The sequence below is a fragment of the Actinia tenebrosa genome, unplaced genomic scaffold, assembly GCF_029948245.1.
Source record: "Actinia tenebrosa isolate PJP-AT-01 unplaced genomic scaffold, QUT_ActTen_1.0 PGA_scaffold2__45_contigs__length_23673736, whole genome shotgun sequence".
NCBI lineage: Eukaryota > Metazoa > Cnidaria > Anthozoa > Actiniaria > Actiniidae > Actinia > Actinia tenebrosa.
The window spans coordinates 6,218,515-6,246,109 of record NW_028292579.1 but is presented as its reverse complement, the minus strand read 5'-3'; the positions used below and the strand labels follow the sequence as shown (position 1 = coordinate 6,246,109).

Genomic DNA, 27,595 nt, shown 5'->3' with positions numbered 1-27,595 from the left:
GTTAGGGTTAGGGTTAGGGCTTGCTCTAGAGTTAGGGTAAGGATTTGTGCTAGGGTTAGGGTTAGGGTATAGGACTATGGTTAGAGTTTAGGGTTAACCCTAACCCTAGCAAATTTTTTTGGCCATCCTATTTTTGGGTTAGGGTTAGGGTTAGGGTTAGTTCTAGGGTTAGGGTTAGGGTTAGGGTATTTTTAGGGCTAGGGTTAGAGTTTAGGGTTAACCCTAACCCTATCCAGTTTTCTGGCCACATAAGTTTAGGGAAGGGCAATTTCGAAGGTTAAGGTTAGCGCTTTATGGCTTCCATCAATAATAATAAATAACTAATAATTAATAAATGAACTTAAAAAATGATTAGAATAATTATGATTTTGATATTTTCTAATATTTTGTGCTATGTATGTATCAAGGATTTTAGTATGGTCTAGAGGAATGGTGTTTGGTTTTGAAAAAACATATGTGCTTTGGAAAAAGAACTGAGAATAATGAAAATGAAAGGAAACATGCAGAAAAAAATTAAATAATTAGAAAAAAAATTACACAGTTGGGAACCGAACCTTAAGTTTCTCAATCTAAGGCGAACACAAATCCATTGGACTACTGACTTTTACCTTGAAAAAAAAAACGTGAAAAATGTTACATCTAGGGGATGTCTAACATAGAACGATGACCAGTTTTTGCGTCTTTTTATAGCTATTTCCCTTTGATATTTTGTACGATTTAAATTTAACTTCGAAAAGGAAGTTATGAAAAATGATAAGTAAAAGTATGCAAAATGTTTGAAAAAAAATTACGCGAAAATTTGACTCGAACCAATGTCCATGCAAGCAAACCGTTCATTCCGCCATCCGCCGTTCATCCAGGTTACTATCCTCACTTTTTTATAATTCTTTATGCCTAAATCATTCTATGAATATTAAAATCGGGGGTGCGATAAAGGTCAAAGAATGCATGCATTTCACGAAGCTTTGGTAAGAATAATACTCAAGGGAATAACACGTGGATTGAAGTAACTTACTTATTGAGGACCTTGGTGTAGTTAATCTTCATTGAGCGCCGCGGTAGACAGTTGAACTGTAACAGAACCATTTATGATGTCTGCAGGTTAATCTCCATAAGAATGGCCCGCGCATTACACCCCTATTGATCTTATACCTTAGGGAAGAATGTTTTCCACTACGAAATTGTTTTCCCTTGAGTATTTTTCCTTTCTTTATGTGACGCTCGAGAAAATATTAATAGAATCAAACAAAGGCATTGTTAATGAAAACAATGACGTCAAAAACTCTTTTATTGAGTTCAGTTGCTACTTACCTTTAACTACTTTCACAATACTCCAGAAAGAATAACATGAATATAATAAAATAGGAACGCCCGAGAACTAGCCATGTTATTTGATGTCAATAACGAATTGCCGCCGTTCCTCCCCCTGATTGGCTAGAAGCGCGCTGTTAACATAAAGGAAGCATCCATAGCTAACGCTACCTCTGATTGGCTAGAAGCGCGCTGTTAACATAAAGGAAGCATCCATAGCTAACGCTAGCTCTGATTGGCTAGAAGCGCTGTTAACGTAAAGGAAGCATCCATAGCTAACGCTACCTCTGATTGGCTAGAAGCGCGCTGTTAACGTAAAGGAAGCATCCATAACTAACGCTACCTCTGATTGGCTAGAAGCGCGCTGTTAACGTAAAGGAAGCATCCATAACTAACGCTACTTCTGATTGGCTAGAAGCGCTGTTAACATAAAGGAAGCATCCATAACTAACGCTACTTCTGATTGGCTAGAAGCGCGCTGTTAACATAAAGGAAGCATCCATAACTAACGCTACTTCTGATTGGCTAGAAGCGCGCTGTTAACATAAAGCATTCATAACTAACACTACCTCTGATTGGCTAGTAGCGCGCGGTATCGGAGCTTTGGAGCAACAAACACACTAGAAAGTCAACTAAATTTTTCTTTATTTATTGCATACTACACTATACGGCATCTTTATTCTACAATAATATATATATACATATTATTGAACAAGAAAGCTTTGCGATAACTCTTCTATACAACTAATACATATACAAGCGCTTTTGATATATCAAACAAATGATAAATATAATTTATATTAAGCTACTCTAGCATGCGGCATTAAAACACATGCATAACTATGTACATGATTGTCGGCGGGCGCTCGGGATTGTGTCGTAAAAAAACGACGCAAGAATAACGTACTGATCATGCTCGGAAAATACGAAGGCAACACGAGATGTTTTTAAAGAAAAATAACACTCTTAAAATAAAATAGAATCACTAGCTAAGCGCATCAAAATCGTACATTTTTTCAATTTTACATATTTTCGTTTCATTTTTTTCTTGCCCATTTTCCGAGCATGCGCACTGAGTACTTCTAACCCAAGCACTTGAAAAGCACTTCGCAGGCACACAGCAAGTACTCGGGAAGATGGCGCGTGAGCTTTCCAAAGATGGCTACCGCCATTTTCCATATACATGCATTAAATCTAATAAAACAAAGACTATAGTGCTTAAGCCCCAAGGCTTGTGACTCCTTATTTATAAATGGTTCTCTTTTTCAGAACTAGTGGAATTTGAACGATCTCTGTAATGTCTGTGATGTAAGCAGCTGATATTACGTCATAGCCGCCATCTTTGATGAGTTGAACGAACGTTTGTCATTGCTGATGTTTTGAAATGACCCATTTTATAAGGACGTCAGAAGTTTAGAATACTGGGGCAGAATATCCTAAAACTCTAATAAAATATATGACATGCCATATTTTCATTTTCTGTAATATTTGTTCCAATTCTTTCCATAATTCTGGTCTAGTTCAGTTTAGTGAAGACGTCATTATGGAATAGAGTCTTCAGTGTAAGGCTAACAGAAATTAGTCAAATCCAACTAGTGTTCTATTATCAATGCTGTGTTCTGATTGGATGAACTACTAATAGACTATAAGTTATATCATACAAGTAGCGAAAAGTGCCGGCTTTCAAAACAAAGACATTAAATTTAACTTTAGCTCTAAAATATATTTGACCAACTAGTTGGAATTGACTAAAACAATTAGTCCTCTCGCCCTCAGAGCCTACGAGTCAATAGCCCATTCGGGCTCGAGGACAATTTACTAAATACACGAGATATTCACAAGCGTCATGTTGCACTCACTTCTCACTGAACTCGTCTCGTAACCTCTCGTAACGTTTCATACGATGAAAGGGCAAGGCCTTTCCTTTCCTATAAATACAAGTGCGACTTTCTGTTAGCCTTGTTTTTCGAGTGACTTCGAGCTTCGAGAGCAGCCTGTACCATTCACAATAGTATTACTATTACACTACTACTTATACCTTGAGAACGGCTGTAAAGTATATACTGAACTGCTCTTTCTTCGTCTTTTCTCATGATTCTTCTATAGATAGAACCTACTAACATTTATAGTAATGATTGTTTTGTATTTTGTCTTCCTAAAACTGCTTATAAACTCAGTCATTCGAGTTTGGGCACTTTGATACTTTAGTTATTAATAAGTAGGTATTATCGCAAAATCGATAATACTAATGTTTAATATTTTCATTAGACGTCCACAAACCAAACTTTGCGTCCATTGTTACTCCATTCCTTCTTGTTTCTTGTGCTTGTTTCACACATCTGTATATCTCACGTCAATCTCTTCAAGGTTAGGAAGTTTCTGGTTATAAAATGGATGAATGCGTTAGTCTGAAGTAAGAATGGGAAGGGAGAGAGGGGAGAGTAATGATAAGAGGGATAGGAGAAATAGAAAAATGAACAGAAATGACAAATGAATGAAAACATGAATAAGATTTCTGATGATAAAAGTAAGAACACAGTTGATAATGAGTAGAGAATAGAAGAGGGAAAAATAGGAGAAATGAAGAAGTGGAAAACGTATTTTGATATTTCGTCGAATTCAGGAAGTCTGTGATGATAAAAGGGATAAAAGGTAAAAAAATGGGAATAGGAGAGGAAGAATAAAGATGGTGATGACAGGAAAAAAATGAGGAAGTGGGAAATGTAAAACGAAATAGAGAAAATAACGAAAAGAAAAAAATGAATGAGATAGAAAAGAGATGAATCATCAACGCAGGGGGCGTAAAAAAAGATCAAAAAAGTAAAGTTTTCTGAACAAATTCTGAAGCAATGATCTTGAATAACTAGGAACTAAAAGACCTTCGATGCAAAAAAAAGAAAATAAGAAAGAAAGAAAGAATGGAAGAATGAAAGAAAGAACGAAAGAAAGAACGAAAGGAAGGAAGGAAGGAAGGAAGGAAGGAAGGAAGGAAGAACGAAAGAAAGAACGAATGGAAGGAAGGAAGGAAGGAAGGAAGGAAGAAAGAAAGAACGAAAGAAAGAACGAAAGGAAGGAAGGAAGGAAGGAAGGAAGGAAGGAAGGAAGGAAGGAAGGAAGGAAGGAAGGAAGGAAGAACGAAAGAAAGAACGAAAGGAAGGAAGGAAGGAAGGAAGGAAGGAAGGAAGGAAGAACGAAAGAAAGAACGAAAGGAAGGAAGGAAGGAAGGAAGGAAGGAACCAATTGATAAACACATTACTAACCTTTAACCTTTCATACATGGGCGGCGATAGCTTGGTGCTGTTCAGGTTTAAATATTTTAAGCTCGTCATGACAACTAGTGCAGACAGACCCACATCAGTTACTGGCGTCTCACAGAGATTGAGTGATTCCAGATGATGAAGGTGTTCTGCCACCATTTGTAAGCCAAGATCACCAAACTAAACAAAGACAACATTATTATAAGATAATTAAACCATCATAACATGAGGCTGTCGCGGATGGTGTGATTTAAAATAATGGTAATCATGATGGTGATGATGATGATGATGATGATGATGATGGTGGTGGTGCTAGTGATGATGATGGTGGTGGTGGTGGTAGTAGTGATGGTGATCGTGGTGGTGGTGATGGTTGTGGGTGTTGCTCTTGGTGGTGTTATGGTGGGTGACTTGTCTTGGTAGTAGTTGTAGTGGTATTTAATATGACAATGGAGGTGATGGTGGGTGTTGGTATAGATAATAGGTGTTGTTGTGTAATAGTCAAGTATTTACCTGTGTAGACCATAGGTTCAGGTGTTTCAGTCCTGGTAACAGTACAATGTGTTCAGCACATGCACTGGTCATGTGGGTGAATGCAAGGTTTAGACTCTTTAGGTTCCCGAACGAACCGGATTTCAAGAGTCTGGCCAAGTCATCATCCTGCAAACAAATAAGAAAGCAAAAGCAAGACAGAGTTAGAACATTATAACATGAATGTGAAACATAAAAATAGACGAGTTAGTGCAAATATGAGGTGATGTAGTTTGAAGTGTATAATAGCTTTTTTTAACCTAATGAATTAACTACTCCATGGTGGACAGCGTAACACCTAACAGGTTTTGCAACCCAATTGATAAGACAGCCGATAGATCGAATTAGAATTTATAAGTTGATTATTGTGGAGGGAGGAAAAACCGGAGAACCCGGAGAAAAATCCTCAAAGCACAGGAGAGAACCAACGAACAACTCTATTCACATACGACACCGAGATCGGCAGGACTTGAACCCGGGTCGCATTGGTGAGAGACGGCGCATTTAAAGTTGAGGTGAATGTTTAAGAGCTGGATAACAAAAAATAGGTGGACGACTAAGCATAGAAAGCATTGTGCGTTCTCTCTCAATGTACCCTCCCACTGATATCATTATCTTATTTATTAATGAACATCAATCAATGATGATAAGACGGTACGCCACACGGCACTGTGACGGTATGGAATAAACGACATCCTTTGAACCAATCACAGCAAGAGAAATCCCTACTTGGCCAATCAGAGTGCTTACACATAGAAATTGGCCAGTCGTGCAGTAAAACAATCAGATTTCTTAGCACATGAACAGAATAGTGAACAATAAACTGTACCGTGGATTTGGTTGGTAAGGTTAGAACTGTTGGGCCTCCTTTCTCGATCTGTGAATAAAAGATTCAGAAGACACATCAAAATGTGGTATAGAGTATGACTGTGAAAAGCTCGCGGCACGAACACAGTCGTGACACGGCAAGGCATAAGCCAGACCATTGCTAATGAATTTACTCTCCATCCAATCAAATGCCCGAAACACGGCATAAACACGGCGTGGACACGGTCACGCCAAGGTCACGGCACTTTTACACCAATCACATTGCGCGAGAAAAAAATCAGCCAAAAATTCTTGAAAACATCACGGTCAACGCACGGCACGCTTACGACACTGCGCTTTTCACAGCCATGCGAAAACCGCTCTATTTTTTACTATGTATCCCTAGTCACTGACAACAGCGGTTGCTTGAAATGTATCAGAAAGAATCAGAAGAAGCGCGCGGGGGAGGGGGAAGGGGGATTTTTACCGACTAAAGAAAAGAAGATGCCTTTTAGCCAGAAATATGGCACATTTAACATTCACATATTGGAGTAAAGGGAAATTCTGATGACTAATCATTTATCATTAATTTTGGACGCTAGTGCAGCTGAGAATATTGAATTATTTAAAGTATCATGATAGGTTTATGACATTATGGTTGATGCCTTTACCAAAAATATGACACATTTAACATTCAAATATATTTGAGTAAAAACAAGCTAAGAGGAAGTTCTTCTGATTAATCATTTATCAAATTACAATGAGTGACGTCATGCAGGTGAGGGTATTGAATTATCTAAATTATCATGATAGATTTATGACAGGTTTTGGTGGAGTAGACATCCATGTTGTACGACTTCCTCTGAACACACAATCAAGCCAGTCATAGTACAGAAAATACTGGATTACGTATGGTCTTCAAACGACGCGACACAGTCAAGGCACGGAATTGACGACATTCTCATTGAACCAATTACAAGGCGCATAATCACTGATCGTCCAATCAGATATCAGGGCATGGCACAGCTACGATAATAGTCCGAGTTTTTTTACAGTTATTCTATGACAAAGCGTAGTACAGCATGTTCTACTCTTACACAAAACCTGGCAAAGTTAGTGAGTTAAATACCATTTCTCTGAACTTGTTTCGCCTGAAATGAAAAAGAGAACGAAAAAAGTTGATGATAAAATTTAAGATTCATATTTTTTAATGCGCTTTTGTGTTTGGGGGAGAGGAACATTAGGAAAGAAGTGAAGGTGACATTCTTGTTGATTCATAAGACTGGTATGTGTGAACTCTATGTTGGATTCCTGCTCATGCAGAAAAGATGGTGATAGTGGTGTTGTTCCATGATTGCTGTCATAATTAAACTCATCTTCGCCATTTAACATCATTATCAACATTGTCATCATCAAAATTAACAACAAAAAATCATCACCATCATCATCATCACCATCATCTCCATTATTATCATCATCAACATCACCATCATCATCACCATCATCATCTCCATTATCATCATCACCATCATCATCTCCATTATCATCATCATCAACATCATCATCATCACCATCATCATCTCCATTATCATCATCATCAACATCACCATCATCATCATCACCATCATCATCTCCATTATCATCATCACCATCATCTCCATTATCATCATCACCATCATCATCTCCATTATCATCATCATCATCACCATCATCAACATCACCATCATCATCATCACCATCTCCATTATCATCATCACCATCATCATCATCACCATCATCATCTCCATTATCATCATCATCAACATCACCATCATCATCACCATCATCATCAGCAGCATCATCATCATCACCATCATCATCTCCATTATCATCATCACCATCATCATCTCCATTATCATCATCATCACATCATCATCATCATCATATAATCAACACTATGAAACGAAAACATAAGTATCATCAATATTACCACCAACATGCAACATTGCAATCATCAACAGGAACAGGAAGAGCCACTTAGTTTTCCACAAATACTCACTTTTTACAGAGTTCTTCATAGCATTCTTTGCCTTCTTCTGTGCTTTCCAACGTGGAAACAATTTGTAGCTTTTCGTTTTCATCCTCGAGGAGTTCCACCTCCAGCATGAATGTTAATGCCTACAATATAAGAACATAGACACTCGTCAAACACCCCAGTGAGCATGTTTAAAATCTTACATTTAGTACTCTTCCCAGTAGACTGAGGCAGTGCCCAAAGTGCAGTCACGTTTTTATCACGTGGTGTAACTGACTTTTAGGCTTGTGCCACCGTCTGGTTATGTCAGAAGGTGCATTTGCATTGTGTTTGTTTATTAGAAGAAGAGTATGTCTACTAACCTCGATGAATGGGACATCATCTCTGAGGTGCATTTGTGTTGTGTATGTTTATTAGAAGAAGAGTATGTCTACTAACCTCGATGAATGGGACATCATCTCTGAGGTGCATTTGTGTTGTGTATGTTTATTAGAAGAAGAGTATGTCTACTAACCTCGATGAATGGTACATCATCTCTGAGGTGCATTTGTGTTGTGTATGTTTATTAGAAGAAGAGTATGCCTACTAACCTCGATGAATGGGACATCATCTCTGAGGTGCATTTGTGTTGTGTATGTTTATTAGAAGAAGAGTATGTCTACTAACCTCAATGAATGGGACATCACCTCTGAGGTGACTTTGTGTTATGTATGTTTATTAGAAGAAGAGTATGTCTACTAACCTCAATGAATGGGACATCATCTCTGAGGTGCATTTGTGTTGTGTATGTTTATTAGAAGAAGTGTATGTCTACTAACCTCAATGAATGGGACATCACCTCTGAGGGCCAACAGCATGAATGGACCAATAATGCTTTCCTTTAGTTCTGATAACATCTTCTTTCTCTTACCACAACAGCTTAAAAATCTCGACATCTAAGTATAATTAAATATACAAAAAGCCTTAAATTCGTGTGACCAACTAATAATTTGGTTGATCAAATCGGTGATCAGTAATCCAGATTCATCTAGAATCAAACCACCACTTTGCGCACGGTTTACGCTTCTGGTCCGTCAAGTTTTGATACGTACGTGACCAATAGGAAAAAGAGTCTATAGCATTATCAGACTTATATCTGGCCTGTCAAGTTTTGATGCGTGCGTGACCAATGAGATAAAAGGTCTATAGCAACATCTGACTTATAACTGGCTCGTCAAATTCTTTGACGCGTGCGTGACCAATGAGATAAAGAGTCTATAGCAATATCTACTAATATCTGGCCCGTCAGGTTTTGATGCGTACGTGACCAATGAGATAAAGAGTCTATAGCAATATCTACTAATATCTGGCCCCTCAGGTTTTGATGAGTGAGTGACCAATGAGATAAAGAGTCTATAGCAATATCTACTAATATCTGGCCCGTCAGGTTTTGATGCGTGCGTGACCAATGAGATAGAGAGTCTATAGCAATATCTACTAATATCTGGCCCGTCAGGTTTTGATGCGTACGTGACCAATGAGATAGAGAGTCTATAGCAATATCTACTAATATCTGGCCCCTCAGGTTTTGATGCGTGCGTGACCAATGAGATAGAGAGTCTATAGCAATATCTACTAATATCTGGCCCGTCAGGTTTTGATGCGTACGTGACCAATGAGATAGAGAGTCTATAGCAATATCTACTAATATCTGGCCCCTCAGGTTTTGATGCGTGCGTGACCAATGAGATAAAGAGTCTATAACAATATGTGACTTACGATCAGGGAGAAGAAATGTCCCTCGTCAAAGCAGGATATACCACCAGGACAGAACATGTCGATCCACCCATCCTTGCCTTTTCTTACTGGTAGAATGGACTGGTGTACCTACAAAGGTCCATGAATAATATTAGGGTGTTAAAAATTTTGCTATTGCGCTTATTCGGGTATATACTAGTTATACAATAGTTTTGCCAAGTGTCATTCCATGGAATATCCCACAAGGCACTTGTATTTTCTAGCATACACACGCGTTAGGTGAGTGTGTTTACCAAGTGACAAGTGGGATATTCCATGGTTTGTCACCAGAAAGTATCGTATAACTACTATATACAAGTGACAAGTGGGATATTCCATGGTATGTCACCAGAAAGTATCGTATGACTATTATATACGAGTGACAAGTGGGATATTCCATGGTATGTCACCAGAAAGTATTGTACAACTATTTCATCCCACACCATTGAAAGCCGGCACACGCAATGTTTTATAAGAATAAACAGTAGAATACCTCAAAATATACAACGGCTTTCCTGCATTCTGATTGGCTGTATTTGGATGGTGTGTGATAAAACAAAATATTCTATAAATTTATCGCTTACGTCACATCTTTTATCTTCTGCGAACAACTTGATGACTCCACTTATGTACCTAAATAACAATAAATGAAAATATATTAAACCCATTCATACTATTAGATGCATCAGCCCTTGCACATAAAACACAGGCGTATTTGTCTGATAGCAGTTCGACAACTTGTCGATAATAGTCCCCTTCACAGTTCCCTGTGCCATCTTGAAAGGTGGCCATGCCTTTTCATCGAAGCGAGATGAATGGTAAGCTTGCAATAATAGAGACACGTGAATAATTGTCCAAGGTGTTAAAAAAAGGTCTCTATCATTGCAAGCTCACCGTTCGATGCAAAGGCATGGCTACCTTTCAAGATGGCGCAAGGAACTGTGAAGGGGGCTATTGCCCGGACATAGCAGTCTTTACGCTTTTAACTAAATGTTTCGTCTACAACCTATAGACCACTTGCAGCACGTCGGAATGAAGCTCAATTTGGAGGACATAACAAAAGGTTTTAAATTCTCATGAGACTGAAATTCCTTTGAGTTTGTCCACCAAATTGAGCTGCTTTGACGTCACATGCAAGGGGTCTATTGCTTCCATGTATGTAGAATCATCCAATCACATGGCACAGTTATTGCGGTATGATACCGTGTGATTTTAGTACGACTACAGTAATTTCCCAGTCATACAAAATATGATCATTTAGAGTTTGTATTCTAACACTTACAGCGCAAACGTTTCATTCTTCAGCGCTCTGCAAGGAAATAAAAGACAAATAAATATGCCGATCAAAAAGAAGTTCCAGCATTAACATGAACTACAATAATGATTAATTAAAAATCCTTGCTCCGTAACAGCGGCTCATACAAGGAGCAGTTTAAATAGTATGCCTTGAAAGTGACGAATAAAGAAGACCGGTTAATAATAATATAAAAAGTAAAGTCAATCATTTGATGTTAATAGTTTCCGTAGTGAGTCCTTTGACGATGAGGCTTATTACTAAGGCAATCAGTGCGCACTAGAGTCACTCTGTACATTAGTGATCCTTTTTGAAGCCAGTGCTCCATTCAATACATATGGCTTGGAGAGAAGTGTAAAGAAAATTGCGTACCCAATTTGCCTTTCTGGGGTGGGGTTAGTCATATTTTATGGGGATGGTTGGGTTGGGTAATAAAGCCATGATCAAGTGCTTAGCGTTCGTAAACCCATTAATGTACGCAGAAGGCTGAGCATGCTAAGCACGAAAGAAGCGAAAGAGTTGCACGAGGCGTTGCCATAGGTTTGAGCTGTTATACTGAATTCCAAGACTGTTTTAGCAGGATGAAATCAACACTAGGCTTGATGTTCTAAGATAGAAAGGTTGAAATCAACCAATTATTGAATGTACTCACTGCTTAGGGAATGGAATAGGCTGCAGCAGGGTGGACACACTGGGTCTCCAGTCTTCAAACTGTGCGCTAGTTCAAACATAAAATGCAAGATATTAATATTTTGGCAGTGGTTGGCTATGATGTACACAACAATTGTGGTTGTCATCGTCATCATAGAGCAGGTACATTATACGTCATTGCCGCCATCTTGGTTGACGATAACAAAACACTCCTCATTAGCTTCTCTCGTTAGGTCAACCAAATAAACACTCTATTCTATTTCACTCACTTCTATTTCAAACCGGGCTATCATTACGATTTATACTCGGAAATCAAATTATACTTCACCCTCAGCTTGCTTCACTATGAAGTATAAACCTACCCCTCACACGCACAACAATGATTCTTCCTAAGGGACTGTGCAATAATAATCAGGAGGGGGGCTGAATAATAAGCGTCACATAGCAAAAAGTAGATAATACCCCCCTTTCAAAATAAAAGTTTATTTCTCACCCCCACCCCCCCTCCCCCCGCCCAAGGTCTGTTAAAAATAACATTGGCTATTCAAAATCTATATCTGGTCTTTTCTATAACTCACCAAGTGTCAAGTACTGTCATAAAACACAAGAGAAACTTGGTATTTATCTCTCCAACTTGAATTCTGAAGTAAAAAAAGAATACAGTTATCACCATGGTGCATTCTGATATAGTTTGTGACTATAATCTTCTTCACATGATAATGAACTTTATCAGTCGTTACGTGAATGAATGACCTTCAAATTGTATATGTACCCTGGCCCAACCTCTGGGCTGATCTAAGTCAGGGCACGGCTAACTTACAGATCCAACCCTGAAACAACCTCTGGGCTGATCTAAGTAAGGGTACGGCTGACTCACAGATTGAACCCTGAAACAACCTCTGGGCTGATCTAAGTCAGGGCACGGCTAACTTACAGATCCAACCCTGAAACAACCTCTGGGCTGATCTAAGGGTACGGCTGACTCACAGATTGAACCCTGAAACAACCTCTGGGCTGATCTAAGTAAGGGTACGGCTGACTCACAGATTGAAACCTGAAACAACCTCTGGGCTGATCAAAGTCAGGGCACGGCTAACTTACAGATTCAACCCTGAAACAACCTCTGGGCTAATCTAAGTCCGGGCATGACTAACTCACAGATCCAACCCTGAAACAACCTCTGGGCTGATCAAAGTCAGGGTATGGCTAACTCACAGATCCAACCCTGAAACAACCTCTGGGCTGATCTAAGTCCGGGCATGACTAACTCACAGATCCAACCCTGAAACAACCTCTGGGCTGATCAAAGTCAGGGTATGGCTAACTCACAGATCCAACCCTGAAACAACCTCTGGGCTGATCTAAGTCCGGGCATGACTAACTCACAGATCCAACCCTGAAACAACCTCTGGGCTGATCAAAGTCAGGGTATGGCTAACTCACAAATCAAACCCTGAAACAACCTCTGGGCTGATCTAAGTCCGGGCATGACTAACTCACAGATCCAACCCTGAAACAAGCTCTGGGTGGATTCTTTCATGTCCCTCCAACAATGCTTATTGAAAAAAACGTGGAAAAACGGGAACGCCATTTGGATAGGTCATCCAAACCACTTGAAAGTTTAACCCTGTGCGGATGGAATTGAGAAGGCAACACTTTCTCCTCGATTGCCAGTATTTTAAGACCCCATTTGTTGGTCCAGCCAGGAATAAAACCTGCAACCTCCTACACAACAGCCCGATACTCATAAAACGTAAGCAATGCTACCTCATGCGCATACTCCATTTGCCCTCCATTTACACTACTTACAGCATCTCTGGTTGGTCGAATGTAGAGTACACAGCTGCAAGGACAACTGCTACAAGATTTGGCAAGACTCTTGGATGAGGACATACAGCACCAGGACTATGCATACTGGTAATAAAAATAATTACAAAAATAAAACTAATGGGATTTAGCAGTGGAATTTCTACTGAGTAGTTCTTCGTCCAGTGAAATACCAATTAGAATTCAGATATTGATTTAGCTGCAGAGGTACCGGTAGGAAAATCAGATACCCTTGCAAAGACTAATTATTTTCTCAAAGTTCTCAACATGTTGGGATGATGTTAAAGGCTTTACCTGTTCACAAATTCCTGGACATCAGTAGAAGTTTCGTTTTTACTGTACAGTGTGAAGATATAGTCTTGTACGAACATGCGCAGATGAGGCAGTTTGCCAAAGTCCTAAGAAATCCATTACGATATCAATGATTAAGATATTTGATGAAGATTATTTATGAGCTAGAAAAGTAAGTATAGAAATTATTCATTGTTTGTCTCTAGCTGAAAAGAACTTAAAAAATACTGTCTGGCTGCTCCAGCCCGAGATACAGGAAAGACTCATGATAAGTGGTCTGACATTTACTGGGTATCTGAAAGATCAGGGGTTCCATTCCTAACTGGGATTCTGATTTCTTTCTGATTTCCTTTCAGTGACAAATAATAAATCGTTTTATGTAAGATATTTTAGTTTATAACATGTAATAAGTGGAGATATGCTGGCCTAATGACTTGAGAGCTGATGTAGGTCAGGGCCTGGTTGTACGAAAGGTGGACGGCACTATCCAATGGATAAATCCTTATTCAGTTGATAAGTCAATGATGTTATTAAATAAATTTATCCACTGGATATGGATTTATCCCTTGGATAGCTCTATCCACCCTTTATACAACCTGGCCCAAGAGCTGTTGGTGTTTGGTAATGGTTGATGGTGATGGTCCTAATGATGACGATGATGATGATGATTGTGATGTTTTTAATGAAGGTAATTGTAATTTAAACAAAAATTAAAATCGAGGCCTGTTAGTCTGAGGTTTCGTTTGCTGGTGTGGGGTGCACCCCTCCATACAGCAAGGGCCTGCACATGTGGGCCATCAGTGCATTATGGCAGATCAGTGCCAAACTTAAACTTAACTACTTGCTGCTCAACTGGTGAAATTAGAGCCCCTTAGCCCAACTTCATCATGATTGCCAAAGCATTTAACTTACCATGTTGTGTTTTAGAATTCTATGGACGGCTGGTAAAAACATGTCCAGGACATTAAAGGTTTGTGACTGGCCTTTACAATGCTGAAAACAATCAAAATACCAAGGTTCAAGATCAGAAACTCTAGTATAGAGAGCTTTGTGAGTGGTGTGAGTGCTTTGTGTGTGGTGTGTGTGTAAAAAATCATGGCACAAGGGTTTGCCAGTTTAAGGGTGTTATGGAAGAACAGAAACAATCCTTAATAATAACAATAATGTGAAGAATGCACCCATCACAAATGTACATGTGGTTTTCAAGAAATAAATTTTCATAAGATACAAAATAAAATAAGCTGGAAATATTGTTAAAATGTTACAATATGAATGCCTAACCCCCCTCCCCCCTCCCCCCCAACAAAAGACACTAACCAAGCCAAATTATCTATGAATTAAATAAGCTAAAATTCTCTTAAATCGAAAGATTGTAAATGATGAAACTTATAAGGATCCTTTTATTTCCTTATCCTTTAAAAACTTATCTAATGACTTATTTAAATTCCTCTTTAAATTATTCTGAGGCATTGTCTTTCTTAATACAGATGGGAGGGATATTTAACCAATCATATATAGTACATCTATGAAAATATAACTTTGCTTACTTTGCTGAAGAAAGAGCAGACTTCAGGAGAGGGCTGCACATATTCCAAAACTGGTGCCAAGGCCTGTAAAAAAATCTAAATCAGAATTTCTTGTCTCAGCTTCCCCTGTCTTAGTCCTCCAATCCCTTCACCTCTGAGCTGCAGCTAAAAATCCTTACATATTATAAACAAAATCGAAAAGATTTATGATCACCTACCACTATTAACTTTTCTTGAGCATCCTCACAAAATGAATCACTGTACTAAAAACAACACAACATTATTGGCTTAGTATAATTTGTTCACAGCCCGACAAACAAAAGTATGATCACATTTAAAGCATTTGCATATTTCTAGGCACAGGCGTTTGGCTACCAAACAAGCTTTTCATGCCTTATTTATTAAAACTAGCCAGCGGTACCCCAGACAGCTTTGCATTGAGATGTGTTGGTTTGAAAATGGTTTGACGTATGAAAGTCCATGTATACATGTACATAAAAGTGTGTGAATTCATACACTTAAGTGGTCATACTTTTGAGCATTGTACTGAAACATTACTGCTTAGATTAATGCAATGCATTCACATTTAATGGACTTGCTGAATATGGGACAACATTTCAGTGGGCGCACTGTGCTTTTATGTTGCCACTTAATCTTTCATTGCTAATACTAGTAACTCATTAATTATCGTAAGCTGCACGGCTGCCAATAGTGCATTAATATGCAGCCCGTAAAGTCCTCCACTGGTCATAAATGTAAAGAGCATTGAGATATATGAAATGCGTTATATAAGAAACTATGAGAAACTCCCATTATTATAATTATTATTTATATATATTATTGTTGGGCTAGCTTGTTGGCAATTTGCCCTTCCGAGGCTGAGGAAAATACTAGGTCAAGTTGGCATTGCAGTGCATTTTGGGACTGTGTGAGGGGACCAAATAGGCGCCATGTTGCAAATATTATGTCTGTTATTATGTTATTAAAAATATGTTACTTCTTGACTTACATTTGCTAAAATATCCGATACAATTTTCACAGGAACTGTAAATATCACATCATCTTGTAGTGGAGTCGTAAGGGAAAATAACACCAAGTCCTGGAAACAACAACAGACGTTTAGTTTATTGCAACAGTTCTGGAAGAATTAATCTCTCAAGAGTGTCATAAAATTAGCACCAACTCCCGAATAAATGCTGGGCTGGAGTGCTTAAAATAGCAGCTGGTCAGTGGCTGGTGATGTTAACTGGCAAAATTAGTTTTAGATCAGTCATACTTCGTTTCTGGCTCAATATTACTGGTCAAAATTGGAGAGCGGGGGGTGGGGGGGGGGGGGGATCATGCTCTGCTCTCTGGAACAGGTCATCTATTTTCGCATGTACTGGCGCAGTTTTTTTTGTGTACACAACAGGGTATGATTTTCAGTGATTTTACTCTGGAACAGGGTATGAATTTCAGTGTCAGGTTTCAGAGATCTGAGCGGCACGTCCCTTCCCTAAATAAGCACAAGTAATCCCACCCCCTGGGTCAGAATGGTCAGACTCGTTGGCAAACTCCAATTTTGGGTGGACATTGTCTGATGACTGGCTGTTATTTTAAGCTCTGGTTTGGAATAAATGGTGGTTCAATGCAGTGACCAAGTTTTACATACAGATAAATTGTTCAAGTATAAAAGATAGAATAGAGATAGAAACAAGAACTGCATGTGTGAATAGCATTTGCATAACGCACCTTCAACTCACGAGTCAAGGATTCTGGGTCATTTGTTTTTGATAATAACTTTTTATATCTTTGAAGATTAACCTGATAATTAAAAAAAATAACAGTCAATATGCATTGTTAATAAAGGACCAGCATACTGTATTGTATATGATATACAATACACAACTGTTGATAGAGCCTTTGCACCATCACATGATGGCAGCCATATGACAGGAGGAACAATAGAGTCTTTTGAACTCCCTTAGAAACTGAATCCTTTCTAATGTAAATCAGATTAGACCAGAATCAATTGTTCCTGCCCCCTGTCATGGCTGCCATCACGTGATGGTGCAAAGCCTCTATTGTTAAAGTGGGGGAAAATGCATAGCACATAGCAGACACACCTAGAGCTACACCCTTAACATGTGTAAAATATGTAACATGTTGACATCCAGGTGATTTGAAATCTCGATACGCAAAGCATGGTTAATCACAGCAAATATTTCCAATTATTTTCTATTATCTCTTTTCAAAACGAAATATTTTCAACCAACAATGACAAATTATGCTATTTTCTATATTTGGTGAGTCTTTTCACAAAATAAAGGGTCTTATTTTCTTTATTTTGGAGTAAAAGCTATTGTTTATCAAGCCAAAACCTGGACTAGGAAGCACTGAGCTACAAACACTATTTTCTTGCTTGGCTAATTCCCTCGGGCTAGGAGCAGCAAAATCACCTTATTGCTAGGCTACATAATTCTCAACTAAGAATTCACTCTTTATCCCCACACATGAGATAGCACTGGCCTTTTGATGTCTTTATTCATTTAACATGACAGCCCTTGACTATTAAATGATATAATGACCCTGTTTTTAAAGACAACTATTGTGAAGTTTTATTAGTAGTATACTTAATAAAATACTAGTAATTAAAACTCCTAAAATTCAATATATAGGAATACATAATCAGTCTTCAGTGTCTTGGAAAAAAAGTCCAAAAGAAACCTATAAGCTGAAGTTAATCAACTTTACTCTAGAGTATAAAAAAATCTGATGCTTCCAAAATCTAGACACCTGAATTTATATGTTATTTACTGGCCAGGAGGTCTGGATAGGGAAAAACTGTGCCCGAGGCCATTAGGCGGAGGTCTGTTATCAAGACCGAGGGCACAGTTTTTCTCTATCCGGACCAACTATAGAACGCTAAATAATTTATCCATTTTTTTTCCGTATTTTTTTAACTTGTTTTTGTAATCGTTTTGTGCTGTTGTTTAGCGGCAAAGGATACCGGACTGCAAGCACAGGCAGATACTGACAAAATATTGCCCGCTCAAACAGCCAATCAGAACGCACGATTTTTTAGGATACCGGACTGGAAAAAAATAACATAATTTATTTCAACTCTGATATTTGTACTTTTTGTTATGTCTATAATGTGTAGTTGCAGTAAGTATCCATACCCCACAATATGGAGGGAATTAGTATGGAACCCCTACCCCCAGGAACTTCCAATTTTCTTCCATACAAACTCTGTAATTTTGTTCTTTCTGACCCCCCTCCCCTCCAGAATTTCCAATTTCCTCTGTGGGTGGGGTATGGATATGATTTTAGAGTCCTATGACATACAAGACATTAATTTTTACACCATCAAAGTCCTAAAAAGATATCCAGCAGAGTACAACAGATGCTCACGCCCAGCCTGAGGGTGAACAACAGGCTTTAATTGGGAGGACTTTGAAAAGAGTGGGATTCAATACTAAAGACAATATGTCTACTAGGATAGTGGTGTCATTAAAATGAGGGTAACTATAAGAATTTTAACAGATTCAGCATGGGGTATTTAGAGATAGCCATACACACTTGTAGACAAACATGTGAGCATTGTTCTAAAAGGGGCAGGTGCATCCATTTTACCTTCCATTTTAGTGAGTGAAGCCACTGATCTCTCATATAAGCATTGGGAGCCTAAAATAAAATTAAAAATTAAAAAAATGGATGGATAGATGGATGGGTGGATGGGAAGGGGTGGATGGGTGGATGGGAAGGATGTGGTGGATGGGTGGATGGAAAGGGGTGGATGGGAAGGTGTGGATGGGAAGGGGTAGATGGGAAGGGGTGGATGGGAAGGATGTGGATGGGAAGGGGTGGATGGGAAGGTGTGGATGGGAAGGGGTGGATAAGAGAGGGTGTGGATGGAAAGGGGTGGATGGGAAGGGGTGGATGGGAAGGGGTGGATGGGAAGGTGTGGATGGGAAGGTGTGTAAATAGGTGGATGGGAAGGGGTGCATGGGAAGTGGGGATGGAAGGGGTGGTTGGGAAGGGGTGGATGGGAAGGGGTGGATGGGAAGGTGTAAATAGGTGGATGGGAAGGGGTTGGATGGGAAGGTGTAAATAGGTGAAGGGTGGATGGGAAGGGTGGATGGGAAGGGTGGAGGGAAGGTATTGATGGGTCGTTGGGGAGGGACAGATAGAAAGGATACATGTAAATGAGTGAATAGGTGGGGTGGGTTGGATGGGTTGGATGGGTTGGATGCCTAGGATAGATGGATTGGTTGGATAAATATAATAAATGGCATGCTTTTATCAATCAAATAGGTAAATAAATGGGAATGTTGACCAGAGATAGAGCATTCAGAGACAAACAGAGAAAGGTGAGACCAAGGGGCCAAGTGGAAATGAAATGGTTGAAAACATCAGCAGCAAGGAAGAAATGTAGTCATGCACTTTCACCAACATACATACCCGAAGAAGTAACGAGCCATCAGGAATTGTAATCCTTATACAAAAATGTTGTCCTGTGTCCCACCTGTTGACTGTGTAGACATCTTGAATTTCATGGTATGGCACAGGTGTGAACATAAACCCTGCATACTGAAGGAGAAATCAAAAATAAAGGGTATTAGTATTTTTACACAAATCAGGTGCGCTCCTTGGTCACAACTTCATCTTATGCTGCTTTATTCACCTACAGTTCCTTTGTTGATTTGTGCCACTTGTGGAGATAAATAAAATTGGAAAAAAAAGAAAACAAAACAAAACACTATCTCTCCATTATTTATTACAGTATATTCACTTGTGTTAAAAATACTAAGACAAATAAATCACATCAAGCTCAGTTTCGAAGACTAACGTCTCGGTAAATATTCCCGGATATTCACTTCACGTTCGGTGAATAACTGTTAAATGTCAAGTAAAGTAACTATATTTAACGTCATAGTTCCTTCAGCTAAGAGCCTCAGGTATCCCAGGAAGCTGATATGTTGTGAACTTTACCCTCTCTCTCTCTCCATCAGTGCTCTGTTTTAAGACTACTTAAAGCTAAAGCAACATGGATTAGAGAGATGTCAAAAGGGGAGTAGAAATCCTGTCAAACAAGTATTTGCAAGCCTTATTTGGTAAACCAGCTTGCTTCACATCAAAATGTGTTGGTTTAAAGCACAAAAGCCAGTAATTTGAAGTATGCGAATACATTGATTGTGGTCCTATTTTTGTGTGTTATGCTGTAAGAATAGCAGTTATTTTGGATACGAAGAAAGACAGCAACACAAAAATTAGGTGATGCATGCACTCATAAAGAACATGACTGTGCACAAGACCCTCCCCCCCAATGACACGTACGTAATTAGAGGGCAAGATTATATATCAATTTGCACATCACAATATTTCATAATGTTGGACAAAAGACTATGATCAATCATATACACAAACATATATTAGGAAGCAATCTGACCTACACTACAGTATTTTTTCTTTCCACCTAATATCTATTCCAAACTAGGCTTTTAAGAATGGTTCATATTTCAATTTAACTGATGAATGATATAAATGCATAACGTCTGAAACCTACAATAAGCTATCTTTGTTTCAACCAACCATTCCTTTATTAGTTATCAATATTTACTACATGTATTCATTGTTTTTTTCCAGAATGTTTCTCATAATAATTCCATTTTATTCTTCTTAAATGCAAGAACAACTACAAAAAATAAATTTGTAACCCATTGAGTCATTTCTTTGCTAACACAAAACTTTTCTAGCTCATAGATATAGGCCAAGTTCAATATCTTAAAATTCAGACAAGTTTGATTGCAAGGCTTTGTTGTAAGGTACTTCTTTATGTACTGTATGGAATAAACACATGGATCACTGTCAGAATATATTTAGTGGAATGAATAGAATAATATTCCAACCTCTTGGCTATTAAAAATAAAATTTAGAGGGAAATGCTAGTCAGTTTACTACTCAACGACAAAATAATCAAATCTGCAGCACCATATCTATTGATCCTTTGGAGTTTAAAAGCCATCTTGAACACTACCTTCAGTACCAGTATTGCGCTAACATTTGAATAACTCAAACATGGCCTATTCATAAATTCATATTTTTATTCAAATTTAAGGGAATATGCTGATTTTTTAAACATTTGCTTGCTATCTTACTTCCAATAACTGTTGAATGATGATATTATGTTACTAACAACATTGTTTGTTTAGACAGCTGAGGAACTTATTTTTCTTCAAATTTTTTGCTTTTCCCTTTCATTTCACAAGATCAAACAATAAAAGCCTTCAATTCACACACCACAATTATGCTAAAAGATATAGATTATTACAGGGAAGTTGTGTAACATGTACGTATAGCTGGCAGTGTGTTTTTTTTTTAATTTTAGAAGTCATTCATTATTTTTTGTTACCCGCCAGTAGACGGAACTCCTATGTCTATTAAAACTGATTAGGATCAGCTGGTAAGAAATAGTAATGTACAGTTCAAAAAAGCTTAATTGCATTAAAACAACTCACAAGCTATATTTAAAAAAAAGTAGAGCATTTCGTGTCATCATATATATATATACAGTCACATGTGCAGAACTATAATATTATTATAATCATTAATGAGAAATCTTTGACCTTAAAAAACTACACACATTTCTGTCTAGTAAATAGAGTTTAAAATATGAAAAAAATCCACAGCCTCACTAGATTAATTTTTCACTCCAAGATCCTTAGAAAACTCAGGTCATATATGGTAAAATATTGTGATGACTTAAAGGAGTTTTCATATATCATAATCAAGATTAGTAATTCCAGTTAGCTAAGTTCAACAGCCAACTGCTTCAGTTCTTTGTGATTACATGACAGCTGCTGTCATAACTGTCTGGCAATGATGGACTGACTACTGAACTAAATTGCAGCCACACCTTACAATATTTTTTAAGTTTGTGGCTACAAAAAATGTCTTTGTTTTTGTGTTGGTTAGTCTGAATAAAAAAAATAGGTTCTGATTTAATTTATACAAAGTTATACTATAGTATAATATGTATAGAGTTTGTGACTATAGAATAGTATAATAGACACTCCCTCATTTTGTGTCAATATTAATGACACATGTATACATATTCATGTCATGCCTGCACAGGGGTTTCAATAAGGGTCGAGATCAGAGACTGCTCCAGTAAATGTGCAAAATTCTCTTGCATTAAATACCATACAGTAGTAATTTGTAAAGTGTTCACTTAGACTCTCCGGCTAGTTCATGACCTTATCCTATCATTTCAAGACTTAATGAAACCCCTGTGTGCATCTGTATTTTGATTGCATATTATTTATACGCTTTTTGTTGACTATTATAGGTCTAAGTATACAAACTAGCCCACTATTAATGAAATTTATGGGAATAAAAAACAGCCCTTGTTTGGCTGAGGGTATACAGTAACACTTAATACTCGTCGCCCTTGTTCCATGATTAAAATGGATTAAAATGGAAATTGTTAGAATTTTTTTATGGAGGGTCAGAAAAACCCTTGAAGCACGTTAGATAACCAACAAGCAACACACTCTATTTAATAAGCACCACACCGAACCCAGGGATCAAACCCATCCAAGTGGCATTGGTGAGTGACTCTAACTGATACTACCATGCATTTCTAGTTAACATTAATCTGATTATTGATTATTGTCATGATCATAAGACAATTAATATTATGTGTCAAATGGACTTTGTTTGATGTGTTGTTCTTTACCTTAAAAAAAAAGGTTTTCACCATGTTTTTCCCACCATCCATAAAAAAAACAAAAATGTACTGCGATTATTATGTTTATTTCATTTCAGAATTTAACGATTTCACATGACAGCTTTTCTGAATTTGAAAAAAAGATTGCATTGTGGTCTAGTTAGGGTACAAACCACAACATTTAAGGCATGATGAACAAAAGAGTGTCTGTATTGAAGATGAAGCTGTATCACAATGCAGCATCATAGCTATCTATCTAAGAAAAGGTCTCTGAGATTAGATACATGCATGAATATGGAGACAACTCAAATAAAGAACCTTATACTCAAGGAAATGAAACATTGTCTGAAATGGGAAAATATTCCACAAATCTGTCTAATAGGCCACTTGCATTATACCATCATTTACTACCACTACCAGACTACCATGCACTAACCTTTTTTTCAGTTCATTAGTGCCAATTGACTTACTATTCTCATGAGGAAATACAAATTTGAATAAGTGAGAAAATTTGCGAAGCATTTTGGTTGTGGTCAACATCATACAAACTGCCTATTGCACTCAAATAATATATAAAGTGGATCACGCTTCAACAGAACAAAGCACTCCAAACCAACCTTTTTTACCAACCTTTAAAAAAATTTTAAATTTATATTTTACACCATCATGTGCCAGCTACAGTAATGTAATCAATACTAAAAAGTACATGTGGTATATAACCAGCTGAATGAATCTTATAATTACCACCCCCTACACTGTACATACAGCTCTATGACAACTTATACATGTAATTCAAGAATAACTTTATAAATTATACACAAGACATTGATTGGCAAAAAAGTTGCTCGTTAAAAAATTGTACGTGTTACTATGATATGTTCAAAATAAAAATTATTTATACATACAAATAAAGTCCAAAAATATATATTAATAATAATATAGCAATGATTATCAGGATATAGAGTTAGATGGGAAAATATAGTTTTCAAATTTGTGGTTATTATTCTTTTATTTTCTTTCACTCAACACTTCGCTATATTAATTGTTTAAAAGATGAATAAAGATTTGAAATCCTTTTAATTGGTGTTTCTAGAGGACCCACTTACCTCTTGTGAAAAAATTTATCAACATATAGTTTTATGCTGACCTTTATCTAAAGAGCTTTCAACACATACCACGTAGGCACTTGAATTCTTGCCAAAACATCTTTAATTTAAATCTGTTATCACTGCTATAACTTTATGAAATAATTGAGCAAGAATGAAACCATTTTAATTACATGATCACAGAATCAGACACATATTTTGTTATTTGTGATGAATAACATATTATTTTTCCTATCGAATAATTTTTTTTCCCAGTGTCGGCTGGATTATGATTCAAATACTTGTAGGTTTAGAGTACACTCGAAGAGTGAGAAACCATTGAATATGTTATTATCACATCCCACTAGGATATCTTCTATTTCATACTTGGATCAGCGTCAGTAATATGCTAATATCACATCTCACTAAGTTTACCACGTATAATTTAAAATACATGAATAAGTAGTAAGTAGTTGGAAAGACATTGGGCCATAAGTCAGGGATAAAACAAAATCAATAAAAAATTATACTGCTGATCACTGTGCACACTCATTACTTTTACAAGTTGAACAAATATTGCCAGTTTTGAAAGACATCCTAAAAACAATTGTGCGTTCTGATTGGCTGCACATCAGGCAGTATTTTCTGCCCGCAGCCAGTATCCTAATATAAGCCTTAGGTCATCCAAGTGTGTGCAGGGAAAAACGGAATGCATTGTTATTACAAAACAAATTGCAAAACAAGTAGAAAAGTAAATGAGAAATAATAAAAGATTATATTTACTGGTCTAAAGTTGGTACAGATAGGGAAAAACTGTGCCTTCAGTTTTGAAAAAGGACCTTTTTCCTCCATCCCTATATTCAAGAACTTGGGCACAGTTTTTCCTATGCCCTATACAGGGCTCTTCTGTGAAGTTTCCTCCACATGCACCATCACTACATTCTATATAAATATATTTACAACACACAACACTCAACTCACATGTTGATTTTTATGGAGGGAAGAAACCGGAGAAGGAGAGAACAACACATCAAACAAACTCAATTCACATATGATCCAGTCTGAGCTGGTGCTCCGGACCTGGACCACAGTGGTGAGAGGTGAGTCGTAAGTCTAAAATTTACCTCAGGCCCAGTGAAATATGGCAAATATTTACCTCATCTCAGTAAATATTCACCAATATTCACTTTGTGAATTATTCAGTAATGATGAAAAGGTAAATTAATTGTGAATTATTGTTAATTAATACAGTTGTATTTTATGCATATATATGTTAATAACAAAAAATATAAATTTAGTATGACATTTTATAACTATAAATAATGATTAAAAAAAATAAAGTAAAAAACTTCTATTCTATATTATGGGTATCTCGTTTCTTCGTGATATTGCTTTGATAAAAATATTATATATTTATGATAATATGAAAATTAAACAAAAGAAGGTGCATGAATAAATAAGTTTTTGAGAAAAGTTTATTGATTTTCCTCCCTGCTTTTGTCTAATTTAATATCGCGATTATGCAAATCCTTATGCTCGGCGAAGTTTAACCTTTAATTTGGATGATAAATATTCAGTTTTTGAAGTTTGACAAAAATTTTCCATTTAAAAACTCTGTATTCGTATAAACACCAACTCCAGATGAGAATCAATTATACGAATAGAATGAATACTTGTGAAGTACGATCGAGAGCTTTTGTTCTAGCTCTATAGAAATATGCGAAACATATTCGCTCATGTAATCAACGTACTGTATAATATTAATTAACATTCGGAGCTTTAAAAACAACTAATCTGTAAAAAGCGAAATTATTTCTGTATCTCTTAGCCGAAAACACCTCATATAGTTTATATTTTTTACAAGATAAGGTCGTTAAAAAATAAAGACTGTTTGATGATTACAAAAACGATTCATGTTCATGATCTTCGCCGACTCCTTCGAATGGTAAACAAATAGGCTTCGTATTTAATTGCGAAGGATTTGCAAGAAAATGCATTTAAAATTTCTTGTAAATAAAAGCTTTAGGAATCAAGAAGTCTTCCTTGGGGGACATTTTTGTTCAAAAGGGTTCGTTAGGCATAATAAAATTCGGTGATCATAATAACTAAAATGACCAATTGATTGAGAAAAATCTTAACTATTAAATTCGCGTAACCTGTATTGACGGAAATATATAAAACTAAAACTGTTTAAAAACATCTAGCTTTCGACCAAACAAGCGCTATCAGTAAAAGACAATGAAGAAGAAAGTGAAAAAACAACTTCATTTTGAAGTTTCCTTTCAGCTTTCTTCTTGTCAACTGAGAGGCTTCAAGCCAAAACAACCACCTCCAACTACTTACCGTTTGAGAAAACATTTGAAATTCCCCCATAGAAATATGATGAGCTTCCCATCTTCGCAGAAACTTGGAGCTAAGCACTTTACTTATTAAAGTTCGGCTATGGTTAAGTCGGCAAACTTGTATGTCCCCTTCGTGGAGAAGTTTGAACTTCGGTCCACCGCCACTACTACAACGATTTGGACGAGGAGGCCATTGCGACGTTGCATTGGCAACTCCTAGAGTCAAAGCCATCACCTATACACCCACAAAACTCTGCAGTATCAACTCAGGATTCTAGCCTTCGGAAATATTGCTGGATTAATATGTTTTCTAGAGGATGAAAAAAATGACTCTCTCAATAAATCATCGCGCGCGACTAGACGGAAATAAATATCAGTGAGTTTGAGATCCGTGTGACGTCATACATACCGAATGATGGACAGCACTCTCGCTCGGGAGCTAATATATATGTTTGTGACGGTAAAAGTGGCTTATATTTTCATGTTTTTTTATATTAACTTTTTCTACACTTTGCTAATACTCTCCTCTGATTCCAAGCAACTTTGCTTTAAAACACAAAATCATGATAATATTAATAAAATAATTGTAAAATTTATTCTATATACCATCTGTGTGAATATATATAGAGATCATCACATGTTAAGAGCTTGATGTTGACCATCATGATTTTTTCTGTCCATCTGAACTTGTGGACTATTATTAAAACAACATCTGTATAAATATCATTCATTCATGTTTTTGATCGAGCCATTTAGTTTTTCCTAAAGCCCATCATCATCAGGTAACATCCTTGTTTGATTCGTAGAGACCAACTCGATCTTATGTTTACTTTCTTCAAAATGCAAATAATGCGATGATAAAAATGCCTGATGGAGTTTGGACGCCAGTCTGTTTTAGGGACTACACAAAACACACTAGCCAAAAAAAATTAACGATCAAGTAATTTCGACTAAAAAAAGTTTCTGAATGAATAATGATCAATGTACGTACTAAGATTAAACACTACTATTAGACTACGGAAAACTGATGCACTACTGTTCACTAACCAAGTCTTTATTACTAAGGTTTTAATTTATAAAAACGCAGTTTCATAAAGCAGAAAGACTAGTTGCGCGCCCTTGGTGAAGATTTGCCGGAATATTAATTTCTCACAGTACACTTCTTTCAGCTC

At 37.1% G+C, this 27,595-nt stretch overlaps 1 protein-coding gene across 2 annotated transcripts; it reads right to left on the bottom strand.

Annotated features, from left to right (window-relative positions):
• Nucleotides 1–1,939: 1,939 nt before the first annotated feature.
• Nucleotides 1,940–26,805, bottom strand: LOC116300981 (C-Maf-inducing protein). 2 transcript variants are annotated; one of them, XM_089033619.1, is made up of 22 exons: nucleotides 26,425–26,805; nucleotides 19,729–19,857; nucleotides 18,901–18,951; nucleotides 17,017–17,088; nucleotides 16,295–16,384; nucleotides 15,504–15,548; nucleotides 15,307–15,381; nucleotides 14,672–14,752; nucleotides 13,763–13,866; nucleotides 13,451–13,555; nucleotides 12,220–12,282; nucleotides 11,643–11,708; nucleotides 10,979–11,005; nucleotides 10,281–10,329; nucleotides 9,679–9,786; nucleotides 8,739–8,855; nucleotides 7,945–8,063; nucleotides 7,036–7,057; nucleotides 5,929–5,976; nucleotides 5,082–5,228; nucleotides 4,572–4,748; nucleotides 1,940–3,690 (listed from the first exon to the last, which is right to left on the bottom strand). In XM_089033619.1, exons 1-22 carry the CDS (start codon nucleotides 26,653–26,655, stop codon nucleotides 3,643–3,645), a joined length of 1,974 nt encoding a protein of 657 aa, XP_088889745.1. In that variant the 5' UTR covers nucleotides 26,656–26,805; the 3' UTR covers nucleotides 1,940–3,642. The 2 variants fall into 2 exon arrangements, with proteins under 2 accessions (XP_088889745.1, XP_088889746.1); XM_089033620.1 differs by having other exon boundaries at nucleotides 15,307–15,369.
• Between the last annotated feature and the right edge of the window lie 790 nt (nucleotides 26,806–27,595).